General features: G+C 37.5%; 2 protein-coding genes across 9 annotated transcripts in view; one reads left to right on the forward strand and one right to left on the reverse strand.

Annotated features, from left to right (window-relative positions):
• Positions 1–14,558, reverse strand: part of SENP7 (SUMO specific peptidase 7) — a 147,868-nt gene extending 133,310 nt beyond the window's left edge. For all 6 annotated transcript variants that reach the window (XM_082392074.1, XM_082392071.1, XM_082392073.1 and 3 more), the window contains exons 1-2: positions 14,445–14,558; positions 2,904–2,956 (exon numbers count right to left, since the gene is read on the reverse strand). In XM_082392074.1, the coding sequence (XP_082248200.1) occupies positions 2,904–2,956; positions 14,445–14,484 (93 nt within the window). In that variant the 5' untranslated portion in view covers positions 14,485–14,558. The remainder of the gene's footprint in view (positions 1–2,903; positions 2,957–14,444) is intronic.
• Positions 2,963–26,779, forward strand: LOC309628765 (putative protein ARB2BP). Of its 3 annotated transcripts, none has more exons than XM_082392105.1 (3): positions 2,963–14,546; positions 15,394–15,542; positions 24,577–26,779. In XM_082392105.1, the coding sequence occupies exons 1-3, from the start codon at positions 14,057–14,059 to the stop codon at positions 25,669–25,671; spliced, it is 1,734 nt and encodes a 577-aa protein (XP_082248231.1). In that variant the 5' UTR covers positions 2,963–14,056; the 3' UTR covers positions 25,672–26,779. The 3 variants fall into 3 exon arrangements, with proteins under 3 accessions (XP_082248231.1, XP_082248232.1, XP_082248233.1); XM_082392106.1 differs by having other exon boundaries at positions 2,963–14,402; XM_082392107.1 differs by lacking the exon at positions 15,394–15,542 and having other exon boundaries at positions 14,083–14,546.
• The last annotated feature ends 568 nt before the right edge of the window (positions 26,780–27,347 follow it).

A 27,347-nucleotide genomic window follows, 5' to 3' on the forward strand; every position in this document is an offset into this window, starting at 1 on the left:
GTTAACACATATATATGGAACCTTAAAAAAAAAAATGGTTCTAAAGAACCTAGGGGCAGGACAAGAATAAAGACACAGACGTAGAAAATGGACTTGAGGACACGGGGAGGGGGAAGTAAGCTGGGACGAAGTGAGAGAGTGGCATGGACATATATACACTACCAAATGTAAAACTGATAGCTAGTGGGAAGCAGCCACATAGCACAGGGGGATCAGCTCGGTGCTTTGTGACCACCTAGAGGAGTGGGAGAGGGAGGGTGGGAGGGAGACACAAGAGGGATGAGATATTGGGATATATGTATATGCATAGCCGATTCACTTTGTTATAAAGCAGAAACTAATACACCACTGTAAAGCAATTATACTCTAATAAAGATGTTATAAATAAATAAATAAATAAATACTGAATGAAGATGGCCTCAGTGGCCTAGATGTTAGCTAAACTGTGACCTTTGGGTTAGACAGATAATGTTTGTTAAGTGTGCTGTAGTCCATATATATATATGCCCTGTATTGATGTTTTCTGGTTGGCATTAACTTAATATGAAAAATTCATCCTTTATTATGAAAAAAAAAAAATCTACAAACAATATATGCTGGAGAAGGGTGTGGAGAAAAAGGGAACACTCTTGCACTGTTGGTGGGAAGGTAAATTGATATAGCCACTATGGAGAACAGTATGGAGGTTCCTTAAAAAACTAAAAACAGAACTACCATGTGACCCAGCAATTCCACTACTGGGCATATACCCTGAGAAAACCATAATTCAGAAAGAGTCATGTACCACAATGTTCATTGCAGCTCTATTTACAATAGCCAGGACATGGAAGCAACCTAAGTGTCCATCGACAGAGGAATGGATAAAGAAGATATGGTACATATATACAATGGAATATTACTCAGCCATAAAAAAGAACAAAATAATGCCATTTGCAGCAACACAGATGGACCTAGAGATTGTCACACTAAGTAAAGTAAGTCAGACAGAGAAAGACAAATATCATATGATATTGCTTATATGTGGCACCTAAAAACTGGTACAGGACTTCCCTGGTGGCACAGTGGTTGAGAGTCTGCCTGCTAATGCAGGGGACACGGGTTCGAGCCCTGGTCTGGGAGGATCCCACATGCCGCGGAGCAACTAGGCCCGTGAGCCACAACTACTGAGCCTGCGCGTCTGGAACCTGTGCTCCACAACAAGAGAGGCCGCGATAGTGAGAGGCCTGTGCACCGCGATGAAGAGTGGGCCCCACTTGCCACACAGATGTAGAAAACAAACTTATGGTTACTAGAAGAAAAAGGGGTGGGGGGAGGGATAAACTGGGAGACTGGGATTGTCATATACACACTACTACACATAAAATAGATAACTAATAAGTTCCCTGTATAGCACAGGGAACTCTACTCCATACTCTGTAATGACCTATATGGGAAAAGAATCTAAAAAAGAGTGGATATATATATAACTGATTCATTTGCTGTACACCTAAAACTAACACAACCTTGTAAATCAACTATACTCCAATAAAAATTCTTAAAAATCAAATACATAAATAAATAATAAAACTGGGTATAATAGCAATGTAAAATTTCTTTTTTAACTCCCTCATCTACCTCACTTAAGCTAAATCCAGAATTTTTTTGGCTGCATGGCACAGCTTGTGGGATCTTAGTTCCCCGACAAGGGATCGAACCCAGGCCCATAGCAGTGAAAGCATGGAGTCCTAACCACTGAACCGCCTGGGAATTCCCTAAATCCAGAATTTTTTCTTTTTTTTCTTTATTTATTTATTTTTGGCGGGGGGCTGTGTTGGGTCTTCATTGCTGCGTGTGGGCTTTCTCTAGTTGTGGCAAGTGGGGGCTATTCTTTACTGTGGTGTGTGGGCTTCTCATGGCGGTGGCTTCTCTCGCTGCGGAACACGGGCTCTAGGAGCGCGGGCTTCAGTAGTTGTGGCGTACAGGCTCTAGAGTGCAGGCTCAGTAGCTGTGGCGCACGGGCTTAGTTGCTCTGCGGCATGTGGGATCTTCCCGGACCAGGGATAGAACCCGTGTCCCCCGCATTGGCAGGTGGATTCTTAACCACTGCGCCACCAGGGAATTCCCAGAATTTTAAATGAAGAAACCACACCCCACAAGTCTGAAGTAAGCCAAGGTAGAAAAAGAGTATCCAAAGCCATGCTCTCTGTGTGGTCTTGTAAGGTACTCTTGATTCCTCTCAGAACCCTCCTTTATGATTTCTTCTTCTCCTTCTTTGTTCCAAAAAATACACCAAATTAAAGTCCTCCGTGTATAATTAGAATGTTTCAGAGAAAAGTCTCTAATAAATTATTATAATGCAAATCAAGGTACTATGGCATTTAAATCACAAAATTCTATAGGAAAAAAAGATTATCTTTCTAAAAACACAGATTAAATTTTTTTAAACACCTCCTATGCAGATAGAAACTTCATTTTACTTGTTTTGCTACTCTTGGCTTATATAAAAGAAATAAATAAATGAAGAAAAAAGTATGTTTAAAAGGACATACATATTCCAAACAGTAAATTTCAGCACATGACTTGAATACAGCTCTTCAACAGCTACAGTATCATAAATGAATGAACCTCAGGTGCTCCAATATATTCAGTCATCAAAGAAATGAGTTCTGTTCTATATAAATCTAAAATAAGACTTGGAAAGTATACTGGAAAATTTTACAATGATTTAAACAAGGCTGGTCCCAGAAAGGGTTTCCTAGCTAACCCTTGGTTAATTAGGATATACCATTCCCCCAAAAACACTGATTAATTATGGATTTACAGTATTTTCTTTAAAATTTTATTAAAAAGACAAATACCAAAATACTTTCAATATTATTAACTCTAAAGATAATGCAAAGGTTAAGAGCAAAACTAATACATACCTTATGTAACTCCAAAGATGAAGGCTTTTTCCTTTTCCCTTCTGTGACAATTTCTACAAAGACATGGTAAAAATTATCATTTAACATTAAATGAGATAACATAACAGAATAAATCTTTTCAGTTATCTTTTGTTTCAAATTAACTTCTTGTTACATTTACAATTTACATTGATACATTTTACAGAACCTGAAGGACTAAAGGTCAAAAATAATCAAAGAGTAGCAGATTCTCACAAAATTTCTCAATTAAACAATGTACATATGATGACAATTGAAAAAAGAAAGAAAGTTGGTTCTAAGAACTCAATAAAAAATTCCTTGGCAAAAATCCTAGTATCCAGTAGGTCTTCGATCTATGTTGGTTGAACTATAAGACCAGATAAATTCTTATAATGGTGGGTGGGGGGCCACAGGGGAGGAGAACAGAAGGCGAGGGCTACATATCTAAGCATTTATGCAACAGAGAACAGCTTAAGTCTTTCCTCACCAACATTTTTCAGACTTCTATGGGATTTTCTTTTATGATTCTTTCATTCAGTCAGCAAATAATTACTGAATGTCTATCATGTGTCTGGCACTGTGCTAGCCAGTGGGTATAGTGTAGTGAGCAAATTAAACACAGCCTAAGTCTTCCTGGAACTTACAATTCACTGAAATTTCTCACAAATTTCATAATAAAAATGAATGGTAGAGGCTCACACAAATGTGATCACCTATTTATGACAAACACACCACTGCAATTCAGTGGAAAAGGGATGATCTTTTCCATGAGTAATGCTGACACAATTTGATAACCAAACAAGGTAAACAAATAAGTAATAAACATCACGCTATATCAAAAATTATTTTTAAATTGATCATAGATTTAAATGTCAAAGACAAATAAAGCTTCTAGAATAAATATGAGGGGAATATCTTCATGACCTTGGGGTTGGCAAGGATCTCTCAAACAAGACTCAAGTAGCACTAATCCATAAAGGAAAGGATTAATAAACTCAACTTCATTAAAATTAAAAATTTCTGTTCACCAAACCTCATCGAGTGAGAAGGCAAACCACAGACTGGAAGATTATTTATAATTCATGTATCTATGTACAGCATGGTGACTATAGTTAATAATACTGTATAATACATATATCTGTCAAAGGACTCATAACCAGAACACATAAAGAACTCCTATAAAGCAAAGGCAAGACAACCCAATCTTCAAAATGGGAAAAAGCCTTGAATAGGTACTCCATAAAAAAGAATGTCCAAATGGCCAATAAACATATGAAAATATGCTCAATTTCATTATTACTAGGGAAGTGCAAACTAAAATGGCAAGAGAATACCATTATACAGCCCTTGGAAAGGGTAAAATTAAAAAGAATGACAATACCAAGTATTAGTAAGAGACTAGAAGTCTCATATACTGCTGGTGGAAGTGTAAATGAACACATCTACTTTGCCAGTCAGTATCTACTAAAGTTAGACACCTGCCTACTCAATGTCCAACAATTACATTTCTAGATATTTAATCAAGAGAAATGAGTGCCTGTGTCCACCAAAAGGCATGTATAAGAATGTTAAGTTATCTTTGTTCTTAATAGCCAAAAACTAAAAACAATCCAAATGTCCATCACAGGAGCATGGATAAACCTTTTCATACAATAGAAAACTACAAGCTTTACACAGTGGCAGTATCGTAGCCAATGAGGTTTATCCGAGGTGCAATTATTGCTAATTGAAAACTACATAGTAATAAAAAAGAATGAATTACTGCTGTGCACAACATGGATACATCTCACAGACATTACATTCAGAGCAAAACAGATGCAGAAGAATGTGTGATTCTATTTATGTGGAATTTAGGAACAGGTAAAACAAATCTATGTTGATACTAGTTAGGATAGTGCAAATACCCGAGCAGGGAAAAACTACAGACTGACTGGGATGGGATATAAGTTAGCCTTCTGAGATGCTAGAAATGTTCCGTAACTTGATCTAGGTGATAGTTATATAAGTGTATGTATACAAGTATAAAAAATCATGAAACTAAAGATATTGTACTGTGCCGTATGTAATATCTCAACTTAAAAAATAAAAAACCTTTAAAATAACAGTTATAACGAATGGGCTATAGCTTATCCAGAAATCTATATAGCTGAAATAATTTCTCTCATTTCATGAAAATAGCATGTATTTCACCATATGCATTTCCTCGAGCAATCACTGATGTAAAAATTATTTTAACTTCTATACTTAAGCTTTCGATAGATTTAAATAATTTTCAATAAAGTAGCATTTCTCAGACTACCAAAAATATATAACATTTAGATAAATGGTAAGAAAACCTTTCTTATATAAATTCACTTTCTAGTCAACTTTCAATTTAATAAAACATATGTATTTTTTAAAAAGGAATATCAGTTGCTTAAATCACAGACAGACTCATTGAGTTAAAAATGCTTCTATCTGGGCTTCCCTGGTGGCGCAGTGGCTGAGAATCTGCCTGCCAATGCAGGGGACACGGGTTCGAGCCCTGGTCTGGGAAGATCCCACATGCCGCGGAGCAACTAGGCCCGTGAGCCACAACTACTGAGCCTGCGCATCTGGAGCCTGTGCTCCGCAACAAGAGAGGCCGCGACAGTGAGAGGCCCACACACCGCGATGAAGAGTGGCCCCCACTCGCCGCAACTAGAGAAAGCCCACACACAGAAACGAAGACCCAACACAGCCAAAAATAAATAAATAAAGTGTAAAATTTAAAAAAAAAAAAATGCTTCTATCCTACTTTGCAGAATGTTTTTGCACATTTCTTTTAGTTACTACTATTGTGACTTCCCAAAATTTTAGGGGTTTTATAACTGAGTTGCTCCATCTCATACTAGATTGGTAATGGAGCATTTTAATAAATGATGCACCGCTGCTTGTGACTGTCTGGTATAGCACAGTGTTCTAGAGTAAAAATATTAAAGTCCAACAACCTAAATTTATATCTTGGCTTACTAGCTGTGACTTCTCTGAAACTCAGTGTCTCATCTCTAAAAAGGGGAGAATATCCAGCTTTTCAATTGCTAAGATTAAAGTGACATAGTCTAGTCTCCCAAAAGAAATAAAAGCAAAAATAAACAAATGGGACGTAATCAAACTTAAAAGCTTTTGCACAGCAAAGGAAACCATCAACAAAACGAAAAGACAACCTACAGAATGGGAGAAAATATTTGCAAACGATGTGACTGACAAGAGCTTAATTTCCAAAATATACAAACAGCTCATACAACTCAATATAAAAAATAAATAAATAAATAAAACAAAACCACCCAATCAAAAAATGGGCAGAAGACCTAAGAAGACATTTCTCCAAAGAAGACATGCAGATGGCCAAAAGGCACATGAAAAGATGCTCAATGTCGCTAATTAATAGAGAAATGGAAATCAAAACCACAATGAGTTATCACCTCACACCAGTCAGAATAACTATCATGGAAAAGTCTACAAATAATAAATGCTGGAGAGGGTGTGGAGAAAAGGGAATCCTCCTACACTGTTGGTGGGAATGTAAGTTGGTACCACCACTATGGAAAACAGTATGGGGGTTCCTTTAAAAACAAAAAATGGGGACTTCCCTGGTGGTCCAGTGGTAAAGAATCCTCCTTTCAATGGAGGGGACATGGGTTCAATCCCTGGTTGGGGAAATAAGATCCCACATGCCACAGGGCCACATCTACTGAGCTCGCATGCCTCAACGAGAGAGCCCACGTGTCACAAACTACAGAGTCCACGCGCTCAGGACCCCACATGCCACAACTACAGAGCCCACATGCCCTGGAACCTGCACACCACAACTAGAGAGAAGAGAAGCCTGAGCACCACAACAAAGACCCCACATGCTGCAACTAAGACCCAACACAGCCAAAATAAATAAATAAAATAAATATTTTTTTAAATAATTAAAAAATAAAAACAAAAAATAGAGGGGCTTCCCTGGTGGCGCAGTGGTTAAGAATCCACCTGCCAATGCAGGGGACATGGGTTCGAGCCCTGGTCCAGGAAGACCCCACATGCTATGGAGCAACTAAGCCCATGCACCACAGCTACTGAGCCTGCGCTCTAGGGCCCGCGAGCCACAACTACTGAAGCCCGCGTGCCACAACTACTGAAGCTCACGCGCCTAGAGCCCGTGCTCTGCAACAAGAGAAGCTACTGCAATGAGAAGCCCATGCACTGCAACGAAGAGTAACCCCCGCTCGCGGCAACTAGAGAAAGCCCGCACGCAGCAACAAAGACCCAATGCAGCCAAAAATAATACAATAAATAAATTAAATTAAAAAACAAACAAAAAATAGAGCTACCGTGATTCAGCAATCCCACTCCTGGGCATATATCCAGAAAAGACGAAAACTCTAATTCAAAAAGATACATGCACCCCAATGTTCATAGCAGCACTATTTATAATAGCCAAGACATGGAAGCAACCTAAGTGTCCATCAACAGATGACTGGATAAAGGAGATGTGGTGTGTACACACACACACACACACACACACACACACATATATATATATATATATACATATAATGGAATATTACTCAGCCATAAAAAAGAATGAAATATTGCCATTTGCAGCAACATGAATGGACCTAGAGAATATCATATTAAGTGAAATAAGTCAGAAAAAGATAAATATTATATGATATCACTTGTATGCAGAATGTAAAAATTAATACAAATGAATCTGAATACAAAACAGGAACAGACTCAGACATAGAAAACAAACTTATGGTTACCAAAGGGGAAAGAGAGTGGGCAGAACGATAAATTACAAGTACGAGATTAACAGATACAAACTACTACACATAAAATAGATTTACTGTATAAAACAGGGAACAATATTCAATATCTTGTAATACCTATAATGGAAAATAATCTGAAAAACATATATATAGCTGAATCACTTTGCTGTACACTTGAAACTAACACAATAAATCAACTATATTTCAAAATAAAGGGAGATTGTCTATATTAAAGTATTTAGAGTATGTCTGGCAAATACTGCAAAATAAATAACTATTATTATTACAATATTTTATACTAAAATACTCCTCTTTAAGAAAGCTTAATGTATTTACATTAGCATACAGAAAAATCGCTCTGATTATTCCCATTATATATATATGTCAAATAATCAGACGCATGACTTTTTCCCAAGGAGCTTGTGGAACCATTCATTCATATATTACATAAACATTTATTTTAAATAACAGTAATTACCATTGCCAGGCACTATGCTAAGTACTTTACACAGATTATTTTATTTAATCTTACAAAAGTCTTGTGAGTTCAGTAATGCCATTATCTCCATTTTATAGATGAAGAATTTAGGTTTGAAAAATCCAAATAACTTGCCCAAGGTCACCATGTTAATCCATCACTGGTCTGATTCCAGAGGTGGAATTCTTAACCAGAACACTCTAGGCATGCTGGATGCTATGAGGATAGGAAATGAATAAGACAGTCCTTGTCACATAGCTAACAGTATAACAGCAGAGATTAAACAATTCAGCAAGCTAGAATATATGATGGAATCTGGTGAACATCAAATAAGAGGTGCAAACACCCATGGAAGTTCAAAAATAGGAATATTTTTTAAGTTTGAGTTAATTAGGAGATAGTTCTTGAAATGGCACAATTGAACTGGGCTTTGAAGTAAGTTTTAGGTAACAAGTTTTAGACAGGGAGAAATGGGTGGAAGGACAGTGCAACGCTAAGTGCAGCCAAGAAGTGAGTTATCAATATAGGTACATGTGATGAAGCAGCTCACATTAGCCAGCCTCCTAAATTATTGAAGACTCACATTAGAGTTATACATCTGAGAGGCAGGTTTGAGACAGCACCATCACAGCAAAGTTCCAGTCTGAATCTTTAGAGCTACTCAGTCCTATACATAACCCACTCCCTGTGTTACCATATCCCCCCTCTAATCTACTTTCCAATCCTCTGCCTTCTATCACCAGGCCTGGGAATCACATTCACCACCCTAGATTTCAATCCCTACAGCTTATTACCTTGCTATTCTCTCATCTCTTAGGTAATGCCACTCTACCCTTTCCACTACATTCTTTTTTTTTTTAATTTGACCCTTGAGTACATGTCTTTTTAATATTCTCTGTTTTGTTTTCCTTTTTATTGAGGTATAGTTTTCATCTACACTCTTCTCTAGCTCTTCCCCAGCCCACCAAATTCCTTTCCAAAGTCAATACAATTTCCTTAAATTCTGAATCTTCTCCTTGAACATTTCCTCCACCTTAGTGTAACTGAACACTTTTTATTACATAAATTATACATCATACATCTTTTTATTTACTACACTATTTTTTTAAGACTCTCTCAAGAAGAGTCTTCTCCCACTTACAAAAACAGGGGAAGGGATTAACAACCTCCTGCCCCAGCCACCACTTCCAATTAATATTCATCCTTATTGCAATAATTCCTCCTTTAAAATTCCCAAAACTTGTATGTATTATTACCTCACCCATATTGTAATTGCCATGTACTGACCCAAGACCCTCTCCAACATTCCTAGAATATTCTGATACTTGATTCATAGTTTTCCTCTCTATCATTAAAACCTACCATCATACCGAAGCTCTAAAACTTTCATAAATCAAATCACTCAATACAATGGACTCATCTTAATTTACTCTAGTCCAACAAACTTCTTCACATCACATTCCCATTTCAACAACATGCATTCACAAATGGATTTAACAGGGTTACACTTCTCAAGCTCACAAATGTGAACCTCTCATTCTACAACATACTGTCCTTTAACCCTTCCATTTCCTCACTCGCACTGATCCCATTTTTTACCCCCACATCGTATAATACCCTTTAACCCTAAGTAAAACTAAATTCTTTTATTCCCCCCAAATTCTTGCTCCTAGACTGATTAGCACTGCTAAAGAAAGTCACATAATTGTAGTAACCACAACTGGTACTATCTACAGACTCACACGTGTTTTAACAAATACTTTTTCAAAATTAGTTAACAGCTCTTTTATTCATCCCTAATTGACCTCCTACTCTGTTTTGAGCTCCCAATACCACTTGAAAGTCCCTCTTTCTCAAAAGATGATCTTGCCTATTTCACTTAGAAGCCATGATTGCAATATCCTTAACTTCTCAAAATTTATCTATATCTTTATCCATCTTCCCACCTTTATGCAAGTCTTATTTAACAAACTGTCCTGAGTCTATCCTCCCCCATTTCTTCTAAGACCTCATCCTATCAATTATCTCCTACCTGATATCGTTCTCTTTCCACTGAACCCTTTCCCATGCCATACAAACCTGATTTTTATAGTCTTTTTTAAATAATCCTTTCTACCTAATTTCATACTCAAGCTTGTTCCAAAATCTTTCCTTCACATCTCATCTTCTATTTCCTCACCACCACTCATTCATTTAGCCTCTTGAAATCTGGCTTTTGTCCCTACTGCTCTACTAAAATCAGTGGTAAAAAAAAAAAGTGACCTACTAATCGCCAAATCCAGCATCCTCATACTGCTTTAACTCTCTGATTTACATTGCATTCACTCTCCCTTGCTTCCCAAACCTATCAAACTCCTTCTAATCTGCCTAACTGCTCACCAGTGTCTCTTCCTCCTTACTTTGAAATTAAATATATGTGATTCAAGACTTTTCTCACTGCATACTTTTTCTGTGGGTAATTCTATCCATTCCAATGGCTTCAGCTAACATCACTGCAAATAAAGTAGTTTTACCATGATTAATTGTAGATTCTGGTTTTGAACTTCAATTATGGTTCATCAGACACTGCATAATATGCAGCCATCACCTAGACCTACTGAAAAAAGAAAGGTGTATCATCATGGGACACTAGATCCTCAAGCTGAAACTGGGGGAGGACGGAAGAGTTTCAAAATCAAGCAAGTCTGAAAAACAATGCACATTCAGTCAATCTCTTGGAGAGGCAGAGGTACAGTAGCATAGCAAAAGCTCTGAAAAATCCTGCAGTAAATAATATCTTCTTATAACTACAGTTGTCCCATTTATTTGTCCATGAAACCTTTTTTCCAAGTAAGGCTCACTAACATCCTATGACAGTAAAAAAGATTAAAATTATATGTTTTGTAATCAGAAAGACCAGATTTTGAATCCTGGTTCTGCTTCTTGTATTGCTAACAGTTGCTTACCCTCCCTAAATTCCAGGTTCCTCATCTGTATATCAGAAATAATAATAACCACCTCAGAAGGTTTTTGAAAGAATTATAACGTTTGTAAAATTCTTAGCACGCTGTTTAGTACCTAAGTACTATAAAAAATTATCTATCCTTAACTGCAAATGAGAATGAACACAGATCTCCAAGGTTGTTGCCTGAACAGTTGATAACTTGAAATTTACATCAACTTTTCTGTTTTAATTCAAAAATTCATTTGGAAGTTGTGATCTATGACTCTGATATATCTGTTATACTTCTGTTGTTGTTGTTAAACATTTCTAATGGTCATTCTCCCTTGAATGACCCATGCACTTTATTATTTCATTCAACTGTCACTAGACCTGTCTCTGGTGCCAATAATTTTTTATCTGTGTCCCCATCTAATTCACTGCTTTGATATGCTGGAAACCTGGAAATAAGATATTCATCTTTATTGGGGTGATAAATAACTTAAACACACAGATTCAATATAATAGGAAGAAAGACTTCAGAAGCTTCTCATGAGTGAACTTTAACATACAAACCATGTGATTTCTCCTCTCATGCTTAGAGGTGTTTTATGCTTGATTCCTGATTCATGGCCACATTCCAGAAAAGTAGGGTAATCAGAGTTTTTGTGGTTCTTCTACTTACAGAATTTTTCTTTATTAACTCATTTTAAACAATAAACGCAATGCATGTTAACATAACTAAAATATTTTTTAAATAACTTTAGTTTCAAAACATTGAGAAGAATGGCATTATTTTACTTTTTGCAACTCTCTTTAACATCTGACTTAATAAAAGACAGATGATTTCCTCTATATGCTTCTGCATTCAATTTGCTGTGATACATGTCATGTAGCCTCTGGAAAACTGTCCTGTACACAGGTAGAAGATTAAGAGGGAAAGGCAAACAATGTCTTAAAATTATGAAAAATGGTGTAAGCTCACAGATCCAAAAGGGACTCAGGGAACCCAGAGGTTCCCAGACCATACCTTGAGAACCAGTGCCTAAAACAGATACAGCCATGCCAGAAGCCATCCAACTCCTACAGTTGTCAGTTACGTGAGTCCACAAATGCTTGTTTTTTTGTTTAGCTTAAAACAGCTGGAATTGGGTTTCTGCTACTTGCAACTAAAAGAGTTTTGAGCAATACACTATGCAACCCTTCATAGTTCTTCCTTGTTCAGGAGAAAGTTTAGGAAAACTTAGTGCGGTCTCACAGAGGAAACTTGAAACTTCATGTCTTGTTTTCTCCCTCTACTGCTACCCGCCTTCCTTATACCTCTAATTTAGAATTCTTCCTGTTTTATTAATCAAAATTTTACCTTTGGGTACTTATGAAATTCTCACGACCATAAATGTCACTTCCAGTCATTCAAGTTCCAGTTAGCAACCCTCCTAATGAAATGGCAACTGCATGCACACAAATGTCACAAAGAATTCAGAAGCCCTTTAAGCCAACTGATTGTTCTATTTCTGAGAATCTATGTGAGAAAATTAAATATACACTATTAAGAAAAGAAACATTCTTAAAAATTAATATTCATCTCTTAAAACCAGATGAATACCGGAGAACAGCTAGTTAATATTAGATCTGAGAATGGTTTTTACTATACATTAACAATTACTTTTCAGAAAGGACAGCTCCAAAAGGGAAGTCAGCAGAAAAAGAAATCCTCTCCAGAGGGATAGCTCACATAAATATCAACGTCTTTTAAGAATTAACAATTTTACTCTCAAATTTTACTTCCCACAACTACTTGCACCAAATTAACTGTAATAAAGAGATAAATAAATCTAAGTGTAACCAGGTAAAGAGGATGGGATTTGCTGAAGGACAAGGCTAATATCTTGCCCTTACCCCCAAAACAATGTACTAAGCCAAGGAGAAATGCATTTATTGAAAAAAGGCTGTGCATGTTAAACTGAGGTATCATTACCCCTAAAGTTCTGTGTGAGGAAGCACACAAATGACACCAGATAAACACTGTGCATATTCCTTATGTGTCAATTTCACTTGAAGGTTTTAGGGGAGAAAAAAGTATATTAAAACAAACACCGATCTATTGGAGGCATATACATACATACATATGTGTGTATATATGTATATATATAACACATACACATACTTTCAACGGCAAAGAATACCCCTAGAATACACACACACACAAATGGTAATACTGGTTGCTTATGAAGAGGAATTTCAGGTTTTCAGCTACTTCAGGCAATGTCCCAGAGATCCATGTTCACTCTCCTTTGCGGCCAAAAAAGTTTGAGGCACACTGCCACAAGGGCACTCCTAAATAAATTTAGAATTGTCTAAATAGACTGCATAGACTGTCTATGCAACAACAGACGGCACAATAATAAATAAGAAAATGAAATGAAATAATTGATTCACTGAATGTTAGTGTACTAGAGTGTAAGCTTATTAAAGAGCCCTTGTTCCCTCCTCCTCTGGTAAGTCCACAGGACTTAACACAGAAACTGCGGTACCCTTAACGGATGAGATCCTTGACAAAAACTTGCTGACTGGGAGGGGCTCGACCTCGCGTCTTGCAACTCCACTTTTGTGTTTCTAAGATGTAGTACCCAAAACTGAAGAGTCATTTAAGCCGCAAAACAATTTCAAAAACAAAAACGCGCTGAGAATAAAAACACAACGAAACATGGCTTCAAATCCTTTGTTCGACTTTTGAATCGCTTTTGGAAGAAGGGGGTGGCTAGAAAAGAAAAAGGTTATTAAGCGGGCCGGCTCAGAAGACCAAGCAAGACACGTTGTTTGCAGCACTTAGACGAGGAACGAAATGTCAATTAACATGCCCCGCCTTTCCTTCTTTGCTGCTTTTACCTGCCAGGAGGTACAGGGGGGAGAAAGAGCCAAAGTCGAGAATCAAAGGAAGAGAGGAAAGTAGGACCAAGACGCTGAGAAGCTGGAAATGAAACTGGAACATTGGTGGAATTACGAGGAAGGCGTGGCAGGAGAGCGGCAAGCCAACCGGGAAGAGCAGCAGGCCGATGAGACCCAAGTAGGGTGCTCGCGGGAGAAGGACGAAAATGAAAGGGGTGACGGGGTGAAGAGCGGCCGAGGCTTTGATGACAGCTCGGAGTGGGTCTTCGACTCGCAAGGGCCCGAGAGACCCGGGAACCTTCCATTGTGCGCGCCCCTCCACCCCACTCCACTCCACTCCACACTCCCCTCACCTCCTCCCCTCCCCCCCGCCCGAGCCCTCGCAGCTCCGGGCCGCAGCACCCGTCGTCGCCTGTTCCCCCCCTTTGCCCGAGGTAGGAGACAATATGCTCAGCCCTCCTCCGACCCTTTCTCACCGGATGAAGATCGCCGTCGCCCGGCCTTCCCCTTGTCCATCTTCTCCTCCTCCTGCTGGAATCGCAGTCGCTGTCACCTCAAGACCCCTCAGGCTGGGGAAGGTAGGGGGAGGGGAGAGGAGAAAAAAAAAAAAAAAAAAAAAGCCAGGAAAATGTGAACTGCGCTTGCGCAAGAGCCGTCGCCGGCCCTCAGACCGGAAATTAGCCACCCCTCCCACCTCCACCCGGAAATCACTTTCTGGGAGTAGTTTTCTTTGCGGGCTACCGCCGCAAGTGCTTATTAAGTGACGCTTTTTTCGTTATCTTATCCCCTGTTGGAAACTGAGACTTGGTGCTAGGTTTTAGCCCGAGATCGTCAAGGCTTTGTTGACTTTGAAGATTAAGTTGACTAAAAACTAAACCGGGGAAACTAGGAATTCCTCCACTTCACTGAATCCCACGAGGGTACCCCGGAAATATGAGAACAAAACATTAGTCCTTTTGTGCTACTACTTTTCTCATGGACTCTCCCATATATTTGTCCTCAAGGCGCTTCCTCAGACTCAGAAAAAAAGATTTTAAGACGACAAAAATCAATAGCCTAGCTGCTGATTTAGCAGTTGGAGTGGAAATCAATTAGGTCAGCTGAGGAGAAAATGTCAGAGTAATAGGATCTCTTCAAAATTCAAACTCACCATTTTTAAAGGCCGGGAAAAAAGATAAGCTGCAGCTCAATTTTTTAAAACATAAAATGCTGAGATGCTAGAAAGTGGGTGGGTGTAAACGAATTTGTGCCGCTAATTTTTATTACAGTACTTAAAGGAATAACCCTGACCTCGAACTCAACTAGTACTTGTAGACTGATTTTTTTTTTTAGTGCTTTCATAGGACCCATCAGTTTAGAAAAATGTCGTACTTTATTAGCCATAATGTACATATTTGAATAACTTTTTTTTTTTTACTGTGTAAGCTTTAATCACAATAAGTTTAACAAAATTCAGCAGAGCGCTCCAGAGGCAAAATGATACTGGAATGTTCCAACAGTTTAACATCCGCTCGTCCTCCCCCATTTTACCAAGGCCGGTAAAGGGACTCGTCCAACTCATTACCAGAGCCCAGGTTCGTGCTTCTTGAGCCTTGCTTCTTAATTACAGTGTGGCCTGTGCGGAGCTAGAAGTAAGCCTCCAGGTGATGATGCCTATTGGGCCGGGGGGAGTGTCTTACAGGGCAGGAATGGCTGAAAAGCAGAAATATTTCAGGGCTTGATGAGAATGAAATTCACTACAAGGATTTCATTTAGAGGCTCTAGTTTATTTCTGTTTAACAAATAAAAACACTGCCTACTGAAAAATATCTGAATTTTAAGTTTCCTCATAAATCAACTCTTTTAATTGAATGATTTAACTCAAGAATCATACTGGCTCAATTCATCAGCCAATATTATAGGAAACAAACTAACTGCAAATGATGGAAATAGAGCTAAGAGATGGAAACATAAAAAAGGAAATTGTAAGTAGGCCTAATCCATTTCAGTCCAAACTGACAGCTTCCTTAAAAGAAGTTTTAAAGTTTAGCAGTAAGAGGTGAACCTGTGAGAACTGAAATTATAAGAAATAATCATATCATTCAGCTTGCAAATATGTCATTTAAACTTGTCATTGAACCAAATACAGCATTTCTGCTAATAAAGACTTAGTGGGTCAGTTTGTTTCTTTGAATTGGAGCTGGTTTTGAATAACATATTTGAAGATAAATGGCCTTTAAGCTCAAGAATTTTAAATTTGCTTTTTATTTTCAAATTTGCTTTTTAAACCAGTATTTTTATTGTTTTAGCTTTAACAATCTCTACTACATAGTTGACTGTATTGCAAACAACTATAGGACTAAAAAGTTCAGTTTTTTACTTTTGAGGGAGTCATTTAACAACCTTACTTTTCCTTTTATGAAAGACTAATTACACAATCTTTTATAGTGTTTTATGATGTTCAGGAGAAAGCTTCCTTATTTTAAAATAAGGAAGAAAGACCAAAAAAAGTGAATGATTCTCTTCTCTTAGTATGTTTGTAGATAAGGTCATTTCTTTTATGTATGTTTAGCTCACACTGTATAGAGCCTTTTAAATTAAGATTATTTGAGATTAGAAATTCATCAGCCCAGTATTTTATAGGAGAGGATGGAATGGTTTGATCTTAATGAGTATGGTTCTTTATTGAGTGTTAAAAGTGCATATAAAGTGTTTAAGTTAGGTATTCATTATATTTTTGTTTTGACTAACTATACTAACTATTAAAAGCAGTGGGTATGGTTTTTTAGTAGTTTCACGACATAGTGGCAGTGTGAAATTGATCAACCCTTTATTTTACCCCTTAATTAACAATTTCTTTGAGGAGAGCTTAACAAAATCTAAAAAAAGACCCTTCTCTTCACAGGTGAATTAACTTTAAGTACAATCTGAGTATAAACAGCTTTGGTTGGGCACTGGGTACATCTTGACTTCCTAAACTGTTTTAGAAATTAAAATCTGGAATTCCTTACCATGGGCTCCTGGAAAGCCTAGATTTTGCAAAGATATTTGGAGCACTCTGTCATGTTGCTATTAGCCTCATTTTTGTTAGTAGTTGAATCTTATCCTTAAAATATTGAGAATTCTTATGTGAAGAATTTTTCTTCTAGATATAAAGGAAGTAACACATGATTCATGAAAAATGACTATAGGTTTTTTTGTTTCAAGGATATCTTCCTTTTTAAGACAATGAGCAATTTTAACTGCCCTACAGTGTAATAGCCTATTCCTAGAAGTTATGAAAACCTGCAGTAACTTGAGGTATTTAAGTAGGAGATGGGTAATCTCTTGTCCAGGAGGCTATAGGACAAACCTTTAATAACCTAAGTTCCTTAAACTGTCATTTGGCTCTGGGGCTCAGCCCCAGGTATCCTGTACATACACCACTATCTTCTTTTTCGGTTTTTATGTTAGATTAATATATTTTTTACAGAAAAAATTATATTTGTATTAACTTCATGGCATACCTCTCTAATACTTTTTTTCTGATTTTTTTGGCTGCATAGTCTTTGATTTGCTCATTTTTTTTTTAATTGTGGTATAGTTGATTTACAATGTTGTGTTAGTTTCAGCTGTACAGCAAAGTGATTCAGTTATACATACATATACATTTTTTTTTTTAACTCATGCATTCAAATTTATTTCGCTCTTAATGAGTAAGGTACAGGGGCAACAGTGTTGAGCTAAGGACTGAAATTAGTGGGGTTGACTCTCTGGACCTCACAGGAGTGAGGGAGCTCCTGGAAGGCAGGTACTATGTGTGTCCCCAGCATCTGGGACAGGGCCTGGTGTCCCAGACCCAGCTGAAGATTGAAAACACGGTATACACCTATTTTTTTTTTTCAGATTCTTTTCCCCTATAGGTTATTACAACATACTGAGTATAATTCCCTGGGCTATACAGTAGGTCCTTGTTGGTTATGTTTTATATATAGTAGTATATATGTTAATCCCAAACTCCTAATTTATCCCTCCCCCCCAACACTAACTTCTTTAGAGTGTTCTGTCTTAAAATGTGGTATTTATTTAGCATTTCTATGCCTTAATACATTTGGTTGATTTTAATAGAAAAATTTCATTTTATGTTACTATTTAGTAAAATTGAAGCTTTAGGTAGTTTCGTCGTCTTTATCCTTTATCTTTTGGTACCCACTTACCTCTGAATAATCCCAATCAAGAAGCATAGGATCTAGGATTGGGCAAAGTCCGTAAATCCAAAATCTAGCTGTCAGAATTTCAGTTTCCCAGGAAGGCATATCAAGTTTAAAAAAAAAACAAAGAACAAAACTTAACTACTAAACTATAGGTCCTAGGGCTGTGTACGTAGGAGATAAAACCATAAAGAAATAGAAAGCATTGATTTCTAAAAAAGTCTGGAGTGCTTGCTCTTGGAGGGAGGGAGAGGGCACTTGAAGGCACTTTAGGGGGGGGGCTCGCAAAGCTAACCTGGGGTAGTTACAAGGGTGTCTTTATAATAGTTCACTAAATTAGTTTTCTAAGAAACTTTCCTAGGAGATTCTGTTACATACTCAAATTTGGGCAACCCAAGATTTCTAACACCTGATTTTTTTCTTTCCATCACTAATATCCTATTTTCTGTCTTTGCCTCAGGTGGCTTAAATTAATCTTCTTTAGTCTTTCCTGGGGAGAGGTAGGCAGGGGGAAGAGATTTAGTTTGCTCTTCTTTGAATCTTTTACATATAAAATTTCATAAGCTCTATTATTTTCTACAATTTACTAAATGGAATTGTATACAGGCATAATTATTTTTCTGAAAAAACCCTCATAATTGCATTTAGGTGTTGGGAAAATAAAAATAGTGCTGCTTTTTACCAAAACAGTAATTCTTAAAAGATGTTTTCCAGGGGTTTTTTTGTTTGGGTTTAGTTTGGTTTTCTAAATATATAAGTAAATAAAAACATGTTCATTGAAAAAAAGTATCTTTAGATATTTTTTCATTTTCTTAGTGAAGTATCACTCATTTGTGCTTCTTAATGTCATAGGATATACAACAGGACCTCTTTCTTAAATACACCAAAGGACTGTAATTACTGTAATAGGGTATATTACTGTGTATCCTGGGGTTAGACCCTAACTTCTCAGGTTGTAAAATTATATTTTCATAAAAGCTTACTGATCACTTGTAAAGAATGTAAAATATTGTTAAATACAACCACTTTATGATCCTAGAGAAGGAGTTTGTTAAAACCAAAGTAAGCTAATTAAAATTATTTGCATCTGTGATTCTGTTGCCCCACCCACCCTCTTCTTGTCAAATTCATAGAAAGTAGAAAGATTTCCCAGGGGCTGCTGCTAAGGGGAAATGAAAAATCATAGCTTACTGGGTACAGAGTTAGTTTTTCAAGATGAAAAATGTTCGATGGATGGATGGTATTAATGGTTGCACACAATGTGGGTGTACTCAGTGCCACTGAACTGCCCATGTAAAAATGGTTAAAACTGTAAATTTTTTAATGTATTTTACCACAATTAGTTAAATAATTTAAAATAATTATGTTTTGCTCTAGGCATGGCTATAACAGCAGTGTCACCACCTAATCCAGGTTACTAAAAGGACCTAACTTGAAATTCTTATTAATGATTATATACTCTTTTCCCTTCTTAAAATTTCATTCAACATAAAATGACTATATTATTCGATATAGAAAACTAAGTGACTAACAAATCCCCTCACCAAATTTTTGGTGAATGAATGAAAAATACTGTGCATTTTTAAAATCACTGGTAAAAAATGAATCTTCTCTCAGGTTTGTAGAGCTGCCTGAGTTATTTTGGGCATGTCAGTTTACCTTTGAAAGCCTCACTTCTCTATAAAATAAACAGGTTAGTTAAGAATATCAATAAAATCCCTTGCAGCTCTGACAAGCTTATTCTATTTATTTATTTATTTATGGCTGAGTTGGGTCTTTGTTGCTTCACGCGGGCTTTCTCTAGTTGCAGTGAGTGGGGGCTACTCTTCGTTGTAGGTGCGTGGGCTTCTCATTGCGGTGGCTTCTCTTGTTGCAGAGCACGGGCTGTAGGCTCCCGTAGGAGTTGTGGCTTGCGGGCTCTTGAGCACAGGCTGAGTAGTTGTGGCGCACGGGCTTAGATGCTCCACAGCATGTGGGATCTTCCCAGACCAGGGCTCAAACCTGTGTCTCCTGCATTGGCAGGCGGATTCTTAACCACTGCGCCACCAGGGAAGTCCCACAATCTTATTCTTAAAGCTAGGTTATCTTATTCCAAACCACTCTTTAGAAAACTAAGTATATAAAACAGTTTCTCTCCTTTATTTTAATGGACCATCTTGATTTGCAAAAGAGAAAATAAATATATATAGATGCATAGGATAGTCTCTAAGAATAATCACAAATCAACATTTATTAACTTTAGAATTATAGAAGGAGCCTCTATAATTTTTCAAAAGCTTTGTGTGCATCTTTCTCCTGTGTATAAAGCTAGAGGATTTTTCTCTTTACTTTCTTATGCCCTTAGCAAAAATTGTAAAATTCTAACAACAATGTTTAAGTGCCTACTATTCACCAGGCACTATTCCAAGAACTACTGAACAAGACAAAACAAAGTCCTTGTCTCTGCTGTCATGGAACTTTTTTTTTTTTTTTTTTTTGGCCGTGCCTTACGACATGTGGGATCTTAGTTCCCAGACCAGGGATTGAACCCATGCCCCCTGAAGTGGAAGCACGGAGTCTTAACCACTGGTTTACCAGGGAAGTCCCAAACTTATATTCTAATGGGAGGGAACAGACAGTAAGCAAGTATATGTCAATTGGTAATAAGTGCAAAAAAAAAAAGAAAAGGAAGAAAACTGAGTGAACTGATGAGGATGATTATAATTTTTGTGACTTTCTGTTTGAATTAAAAAAAAAAATTCCCCCAAAAAGAAATAAAAGAAAAGGAAGGAGGAAGGGAGGGAAAAAATGAAGCATCATAGACAGGGAGTAAGGAAGGATTGGAGGGGATTGCCCTTTCAGATAGAATGCTCGGAGAAAGTTTCTCTGATCAGGTAACAGGTGGGCAGAAACTTGAAGGAAATGAAGCCCTATAGATATCTAGAGGAAGAGTGTCCCAATCTGTGGGCATAGCAAGGGGGATGCCCTTAAATAGGAGCTTGCTTTACAAGTTGGCAGCAAAGAGGCCAGGTGTGGCTAGAGTGAAGTAAGCAAGAGAGTGGTGGGAAATGACACCTGAGAAAGAGCTAAGAGCCAGATGATGTAACTAGATGAGTAAGCAAGTGAGAGAAATGGAGGGAAATGACCTTGGAGAGCTAAGGGTCATGGGAGACCTTGTAGGCCATGGTAAGAACTTAGGCTTTTATTCTGAGTAAGAGGGGAGACAATGGAGCATTTTGAACAGGGGTGTGATATCCAATTTAGATGTTTTGAAAAGATCGTTCTAGCTGCTATGTGTTAAACAGACTACCAGGAGATAAGAGTTTATGCAAAGAGATTAGATAGGAGGCTTAATAATGAAGGTTAGTGTTGATAGTGACTTGCACTAGGGCTAGGGCCGTAGAGGTGGAGAGGTAACAAGTGGTTAGATTAGAGATATATTTCAAATAAGGGAGCCTACAGATTTGCTGATTGATCAGATGTGGAGTGTGAAAGAGAGAAAGGAAAGTTGCAGCACAAGCAACTGAAAGAATGGAGTTATTTATAAGATGGGAAAGACTAGAGGGAGAGTAGATTGAAGGGAGTGCTTTGGACGTGTTAAGTTTGAAATGGCTATTTGACATCCAAGTAAATATATCAGGTAGACAGCTAGATATGAGAGTTACAAGTTTGAGTATATTAACCAAGCAAAATATGCTACAATAAATTCTAAAGAATTGTCTACCTTTTCATTCTACAGGATACTCTGCACCTTGCTCCTGTTCACCCCACCTATACCTGTCCTTTATATATCTGTGTGCCATTTGGGTTTTCCAGTTTGCAAACTCCCATTCTTTTCCCCTGAGAATTGTTTCTCAAACAACTAGGTACAAAAGCACTTAAAGGTGAAAAAGAGTAACTGAATGCCATATACTATGTGCTATTAGAAAACACTCATTTTATTTTACTCTCTGATTGAAAGAAAAGTTAGCTAACAAGGTTCTTTAGTTCGTTGGTTTAGTTTAGTTGGTTTAGGTTTAGTTCATTGAGTTTTAAATATTCAGTATCTTTCTCTTTATTTCAGTAGAGAAAAAGGCAGTTTCCAGCACAGCACCTGAATAAACAAAGTATTTTTAGATCTAAGAGATTACTGCTTTTCTGGGCAAACCTCCTCATCCATGCCAAAGTATAAAATAGACCCTCCTTTATGGAGAGCAATTTGGCAATATCTGGTAAAATGGAAGATGCTGATATGACCTAGAAATTCCACTTCTAGGTATATTGCCTTAAGAAACTCTTGATATGTGCACAAAAATATGGCTATAAGAATGTTTGTTATAGCTTTGTTTATAATAGTGGAAAATTGGAGCAACCTAAATATTCTTCAACAGGAAAATGGTTAAACAAACCATGGCATATTCAAGCAATGGAACACTATAAACTGATAAAATGAATGACCTAGGACTATGTTTATTAATGTGGGTAAAAATCACAGTGTTGAGTGAATAAGGAAGGCTGGACAAGAGATATATGTTTTTATATTTCACACTTCTCAAAAAGGAAGATCATCCTATCTTTACAGAAACTTCCATGTGTGAGACAGTACATAAAATGGTTTTTACCTATATTAGTTAATTTAATTCTCACAGCAGCCTTGTGAAATAAATGATGTTATCTGATTTTGCATTTATGCATTCAAAAAATATTTATATAGTATTTGTCAGACACTGTTCCAAGTACTGCAGATACAGCAGTTAATTAAACAAAGTTCCTGTTCTCATAGAGCTTTTATTCTAGTGAGGGGAGACAGATAATTTTTAAATATACAAACAATTATATATCAGGTGGTAATGTAGGCTATGAAGAAAAATAAAGCAGAGTAGCAGGATAGAGGGTAATAAGGATTGCTATTTTAGATAACATAAACTAAGACTCACAAGTTGAAGAAACTGAAACTCATAGAGGTTAAGAAACCTGCTGAAAGTCACTCGACGTAAAATTTGGAGCTAGGATTTAAACCTAAATCAGTCTAATTCCAGAGGCTCCTATCTGTCATTTACACTCTAGGAAAATATATTAATTACATAATAGCACCTGAGATCAGCAACACTGTAGGGAAAAAAGTTTTTAAAGAATAGAGAGCAGTGTAGATAGGTTGGATGCTTTGAACAACCAAACACCTTCATAAAGTATTAACTGGGAATCAGGGAATAAGATTCAGAAAGTGAGAAAAGAGTTAAGAAATCAAAGCAAGCAAGCACCATTTTGATTTTGCCTTAAGCCTTGATAGCAGCTTGAGTGGCACTGAAAATCATTTTGAGTGCTATTTATTGGAAGTAGGTTGTGGTTGCCAGTGTGAGTGTTAAGAAATTAAGGAGTGAGAGTATTAATGAATTTGTTAAGAACATGAATTGGAGTCAGATAGCCTCGGTACCCAATCATTTATTTAACAGTTGTTTGGCACAAGCCACTTAACTTTTTTTGTTGTTTTTTGTTTGTTTGTTTGCCTCAGAATAGAGTCTATTTGAGAATTTTTTTTTCCAGGACTTAACCTTTCATAGTCTTTTCTTTTCCCTTTGGGCTATGTTGACAATAACTAAGTTCACTTCTCAGTCACTTTCTTTATTTTCAAATATCAGAATAACCATATCTTCTATTAGTAGATAAATTGATCATCATCTACACTGCCTGGTTCACATTTCACTTCTACTGCCATCCCCTGCCATTTATTTAATAGCAAAAATGTTTGAATGCTTACTGTGGAGATAAAGACCAACCAAATGAGAAAAGCAAAACCTATTCATTCTGAGCTCACTATAGCAAGGGAGTCAGCCACCATCACTTGCATTTTGGCAGTGACTCAAAGGCAGGCAGAGGAGTGGGAAAGCTTTGTAGTGGAAAAAAAAGGGAAGGCTGCTGGTATGTCCTGACTGGACACTGTTGGCATGAGGAAGCTGAATGCAGGGTAACTAGAAGGGAGGCATCCTATGTGACTGTTTAGGGGTGCATATTGGCTTTCTCTGGTGGGTCCTAAGTTGGAAGCAGGGATAAAAATTAGGGAAGCTCTAAGTTATTAATCAAGTCTTGGCCATTTTGGACCCATTGTAACAGAAGTTATTGTTTGGCTTCTCAGATTGTCACTAGAGGTAGCAGTCTAACTTCCTGAGATTCTGACTTATAAGACTGGCTTCCTGGGCTGTTTATTGGATCAACAGATAAGGGACTGGCTTCCTGGGCAAGTTGCTGCAGGTTGTGGGTCACAGTTCTGGTTTATATACGGTCTGGCCATTGCCATTTAGTGTATTCAGTTTCTCACTACTTTGCATCGTTCACAATTATTTTGAGTTAAAATCTTTACCATAATGTTAATGTCTTCTTAAAGTACTTAATTCAGTATGATTTCCCACAGGAATACTTTAGCAAGATGAAATTTTTATTTTATTTTTTCTGGTACTGACATAATATTGCTTTTTACTTTCAGTGGTTACCAGTGACTCAGGAACTGAGCTTCCGAAAATTTATCGAACAATCTGATTTACTAGAGGAACTTAAATATGACTTCAATGAAAAAGCTGAATTGAGACACACTGAGACACATAGGCCTTTTGTCTTTAACTATTATAAAAATGTCCTGGAGAGGAATAGCAAGCGCTACCAGGCCCTTGGCCATTTGCTTGAACAATACATTTATGAACTTTTGGAAAAAGTGTGCAAATTACAAAAAGTATATATCCCACCAGAGGCTGATAAGGAACCAAGAAGCTTCTTTTTCATGAGTGAGAGAGCATTAACAAATCATCATTCTGCTCTTCTTGTCCTTCTTCAAGACCGTGGGGTCTTTAGAGCTGGTCAGTGGAGTCAGCAGGCAGTAATACATCATGGTCTCCAACATGGAAGTCAGATACCATGTATTCAAATGGCATTGCAGGCACATTATGATGTAATTGTGCTAAACCCCAATGACAATTTTGTGGACCTACAGACAGAAAAAGAGTGGAAAGGCCTTTTAACACAAAATGTTGAGTCCTCTTCCAGAAAAATGGTTCAGACTGAGAACTTTTTATCTCTCCAGCAGTCTCTCCAATGTATTCCAAAAAGATGCAGCAACACTCCTGAAGAACACATGGCTTATATTTGGGATTACTTCATTTCAAAGGCTGAAGGCAAGGGTGTTGCCTTCATTGTACATGGTTATGGAGGCTTGGTTTTTATGGACTTGCTTGTTCGTAGAAAGTGGGAAGTAATGAGCAAAGTATATGCTGTTGCACTTATTGACTCTGAACATCACGTGGGACACCAGCTGGGGAGTGACATCCAGTTATTAGCATGGATAAAGCACCACTGCCGTGAATGGGTGACAAGTCCAAAGCCTTTGGATAAACCTGCAGCTACTGTTTTGAAAAAGGAGTTTCCCATGGTTTCTGCTGGTACAGAAAAACACAACTTAGCCCCTTCCTCTAGCCTTCAGTCAATTTTTAAATACTTTAGAAAAGCTTTGAAAGCCAAAGCAGCTATTAATTTCTCTCGAGTGCCCATAGTAACTAGAAGCTCCACAAAAAGAAAGCAAAGTGCTTAAGTTACTTTTTTGCCATCTAATATTGTTTTGTCCCACTGAAACTTTGCTAATGTAGATGCTAGAAGAAAAAGAATACTTCTAACTCATAGGCAGTATGTTCTGGCTTGAAATTTGATTTGTTAACTTTTTTAAAAAGTGAGTATGTTCTCTTCAGTAGCCTACTGATGAACCAGGAAGTCAGTCAGTACTATCATTAATATTTTACAGTATTAGTCAAATTAAGAGTAGTCTAGTTAGAGGATCTTCTTTTGAAAAGATTTCTCAGTTTCATAGAATGACACCAAAACTGTAGTTGATAGAAATTAAAGACTAAGTCAATCTTTGACTTCTGCATTATTAATGCTATATTAAAAATATAAGTGAACATAAAAATTAAACATCATAAGCAACTCCATTCTTTGTATGTTTGTGAGTTTTTTTGTTTAAGTTTGTTGATCTCATGTGTGTGTTTACTCATACCTTCAGCTAATATTTGAGTGTCTACTATGTACTAGTCAATACTAGTGTTGGGCATACTGGCAAACAAGGCCAACGTTGCCTTTTACCTTATTTGGAGTTCACAATGAACAACAAATTGCAAGTGTGAAGAGTGTTAAGAAATAAAGGGTGTCATGGAACATCTAGCATAAGAGCTAATAGCCTTGGGGTTCAGGGAATACTCCCTGAGAAAATGATGCCTAGTTTGAAGAACAGTAGTAGTTATCTGGAAAAACGAAGTCATAGGCAAAGGAATCACATGTGCAAAAGTCCTGAGGCAGGAGAAAGAAGTCCCGTTCAGCAGGAACTAAAAGATTATGGGGGGCTTCCCTGGTGGTGCAATGGTTGAGAATCTGCCTGCTAATGCAGGGGACACAGGTTCGAGCCCTGGTCTGGGAAGATCCCACATGCCGCAGAGCAGCTAGGCCCGTGAGCCACAACTACTGAGCCTGCACGTCTGGAGCCTGTGCTCCTCAACAAGAGAGGCCGCAATAGTGAGTGGTCCGCGCACCGCCATGAAGAGTGGCCCCCGCTTGCCACAACTAGAGAAAGCCCTCGCACAGCAACGAAGACCCAACACAGCCATAAATAAATAAATAAATAAATAAATAAATAAATACATACATACATACATACATACATAAATAAATAAATAAATAAAAAGATTATGGGGTAGTAGTGTTAAAGAAAAAATTATTCATGACATGCATTAAAGACAGTAAGGAAGATTTATTCAAAAGGGATTGCTGCAATGGGGGTTTTGTAGTAGGGGAGAGAGATTGGGCTCAACTCCAAACACAACAAGGACAAGGGTGGGGTGGGGCAGTTATAGCCAAGTAGCAGGGTGAGGGTCAGTGAATGGAAAACTACTAAGTAAAAACATTAGGGATAATAGATATTCTTGCTAGACTGACTCAACAGGATTCTTACTGAAGGTGGGCCAGGGGTGGTAAGATATTGACAGTGGAGGATGAGGAATTTTATCAGATATAATAGAGGACGTTCAGATACCAAAGGTGAGATTTTCACTAACTGACTCAGCAGAATTCCTACTAAGACTGGACTAAGCAGACCAAGGGTAGAGCCCAATGTCAGAGCCCAGTCAAGAGGAGGGCTCAGAGGAGCCAGACTCTGATTTGGTAAAGGAGAGAGGTTTTGTCTGTAGCTGCAAAGTTAAGTTAGAGAAATAAACAGGCAGC

The sequence above is a fragment of the Balaenoptera borealis genome, assembly GCF_965194805.1.
Source record: "Balaenoptera borealis genome assembly, chromosome: 5".
NCBI classification, from domain to species: Eukaryota; Metazoa; Chordata; class Mammalia; order Artiodactyla; family Balaenopteridae; genus Balaenoptera; species Balaenoptera borealis.

Bases quoted from the DNA above. Each gene is read 5' to 3' on its own strand.
- LOC309628765 (XM_082392105.1), top strand. From the start codon at position 14,057: ATGAAACTGGAACATTGGTGGAATTACGAGGAAGGCGTGGCAGGAGAG. The intron at 14,547-15,393 runs GTAGGGGGAGGG...TTACTGTGTAAG, and splicing joins GACCCCTCAGGCTGGGGAAG to CTTTAATCACAATAAGTTTA. The intron at 15,543-24,576 runs GTTCGTGCTTCT...TTTTACTTTCAG, and splicing joins AACTCATTACCAGAGCCCAG to TGGTTACCAGTGACTCAGGA.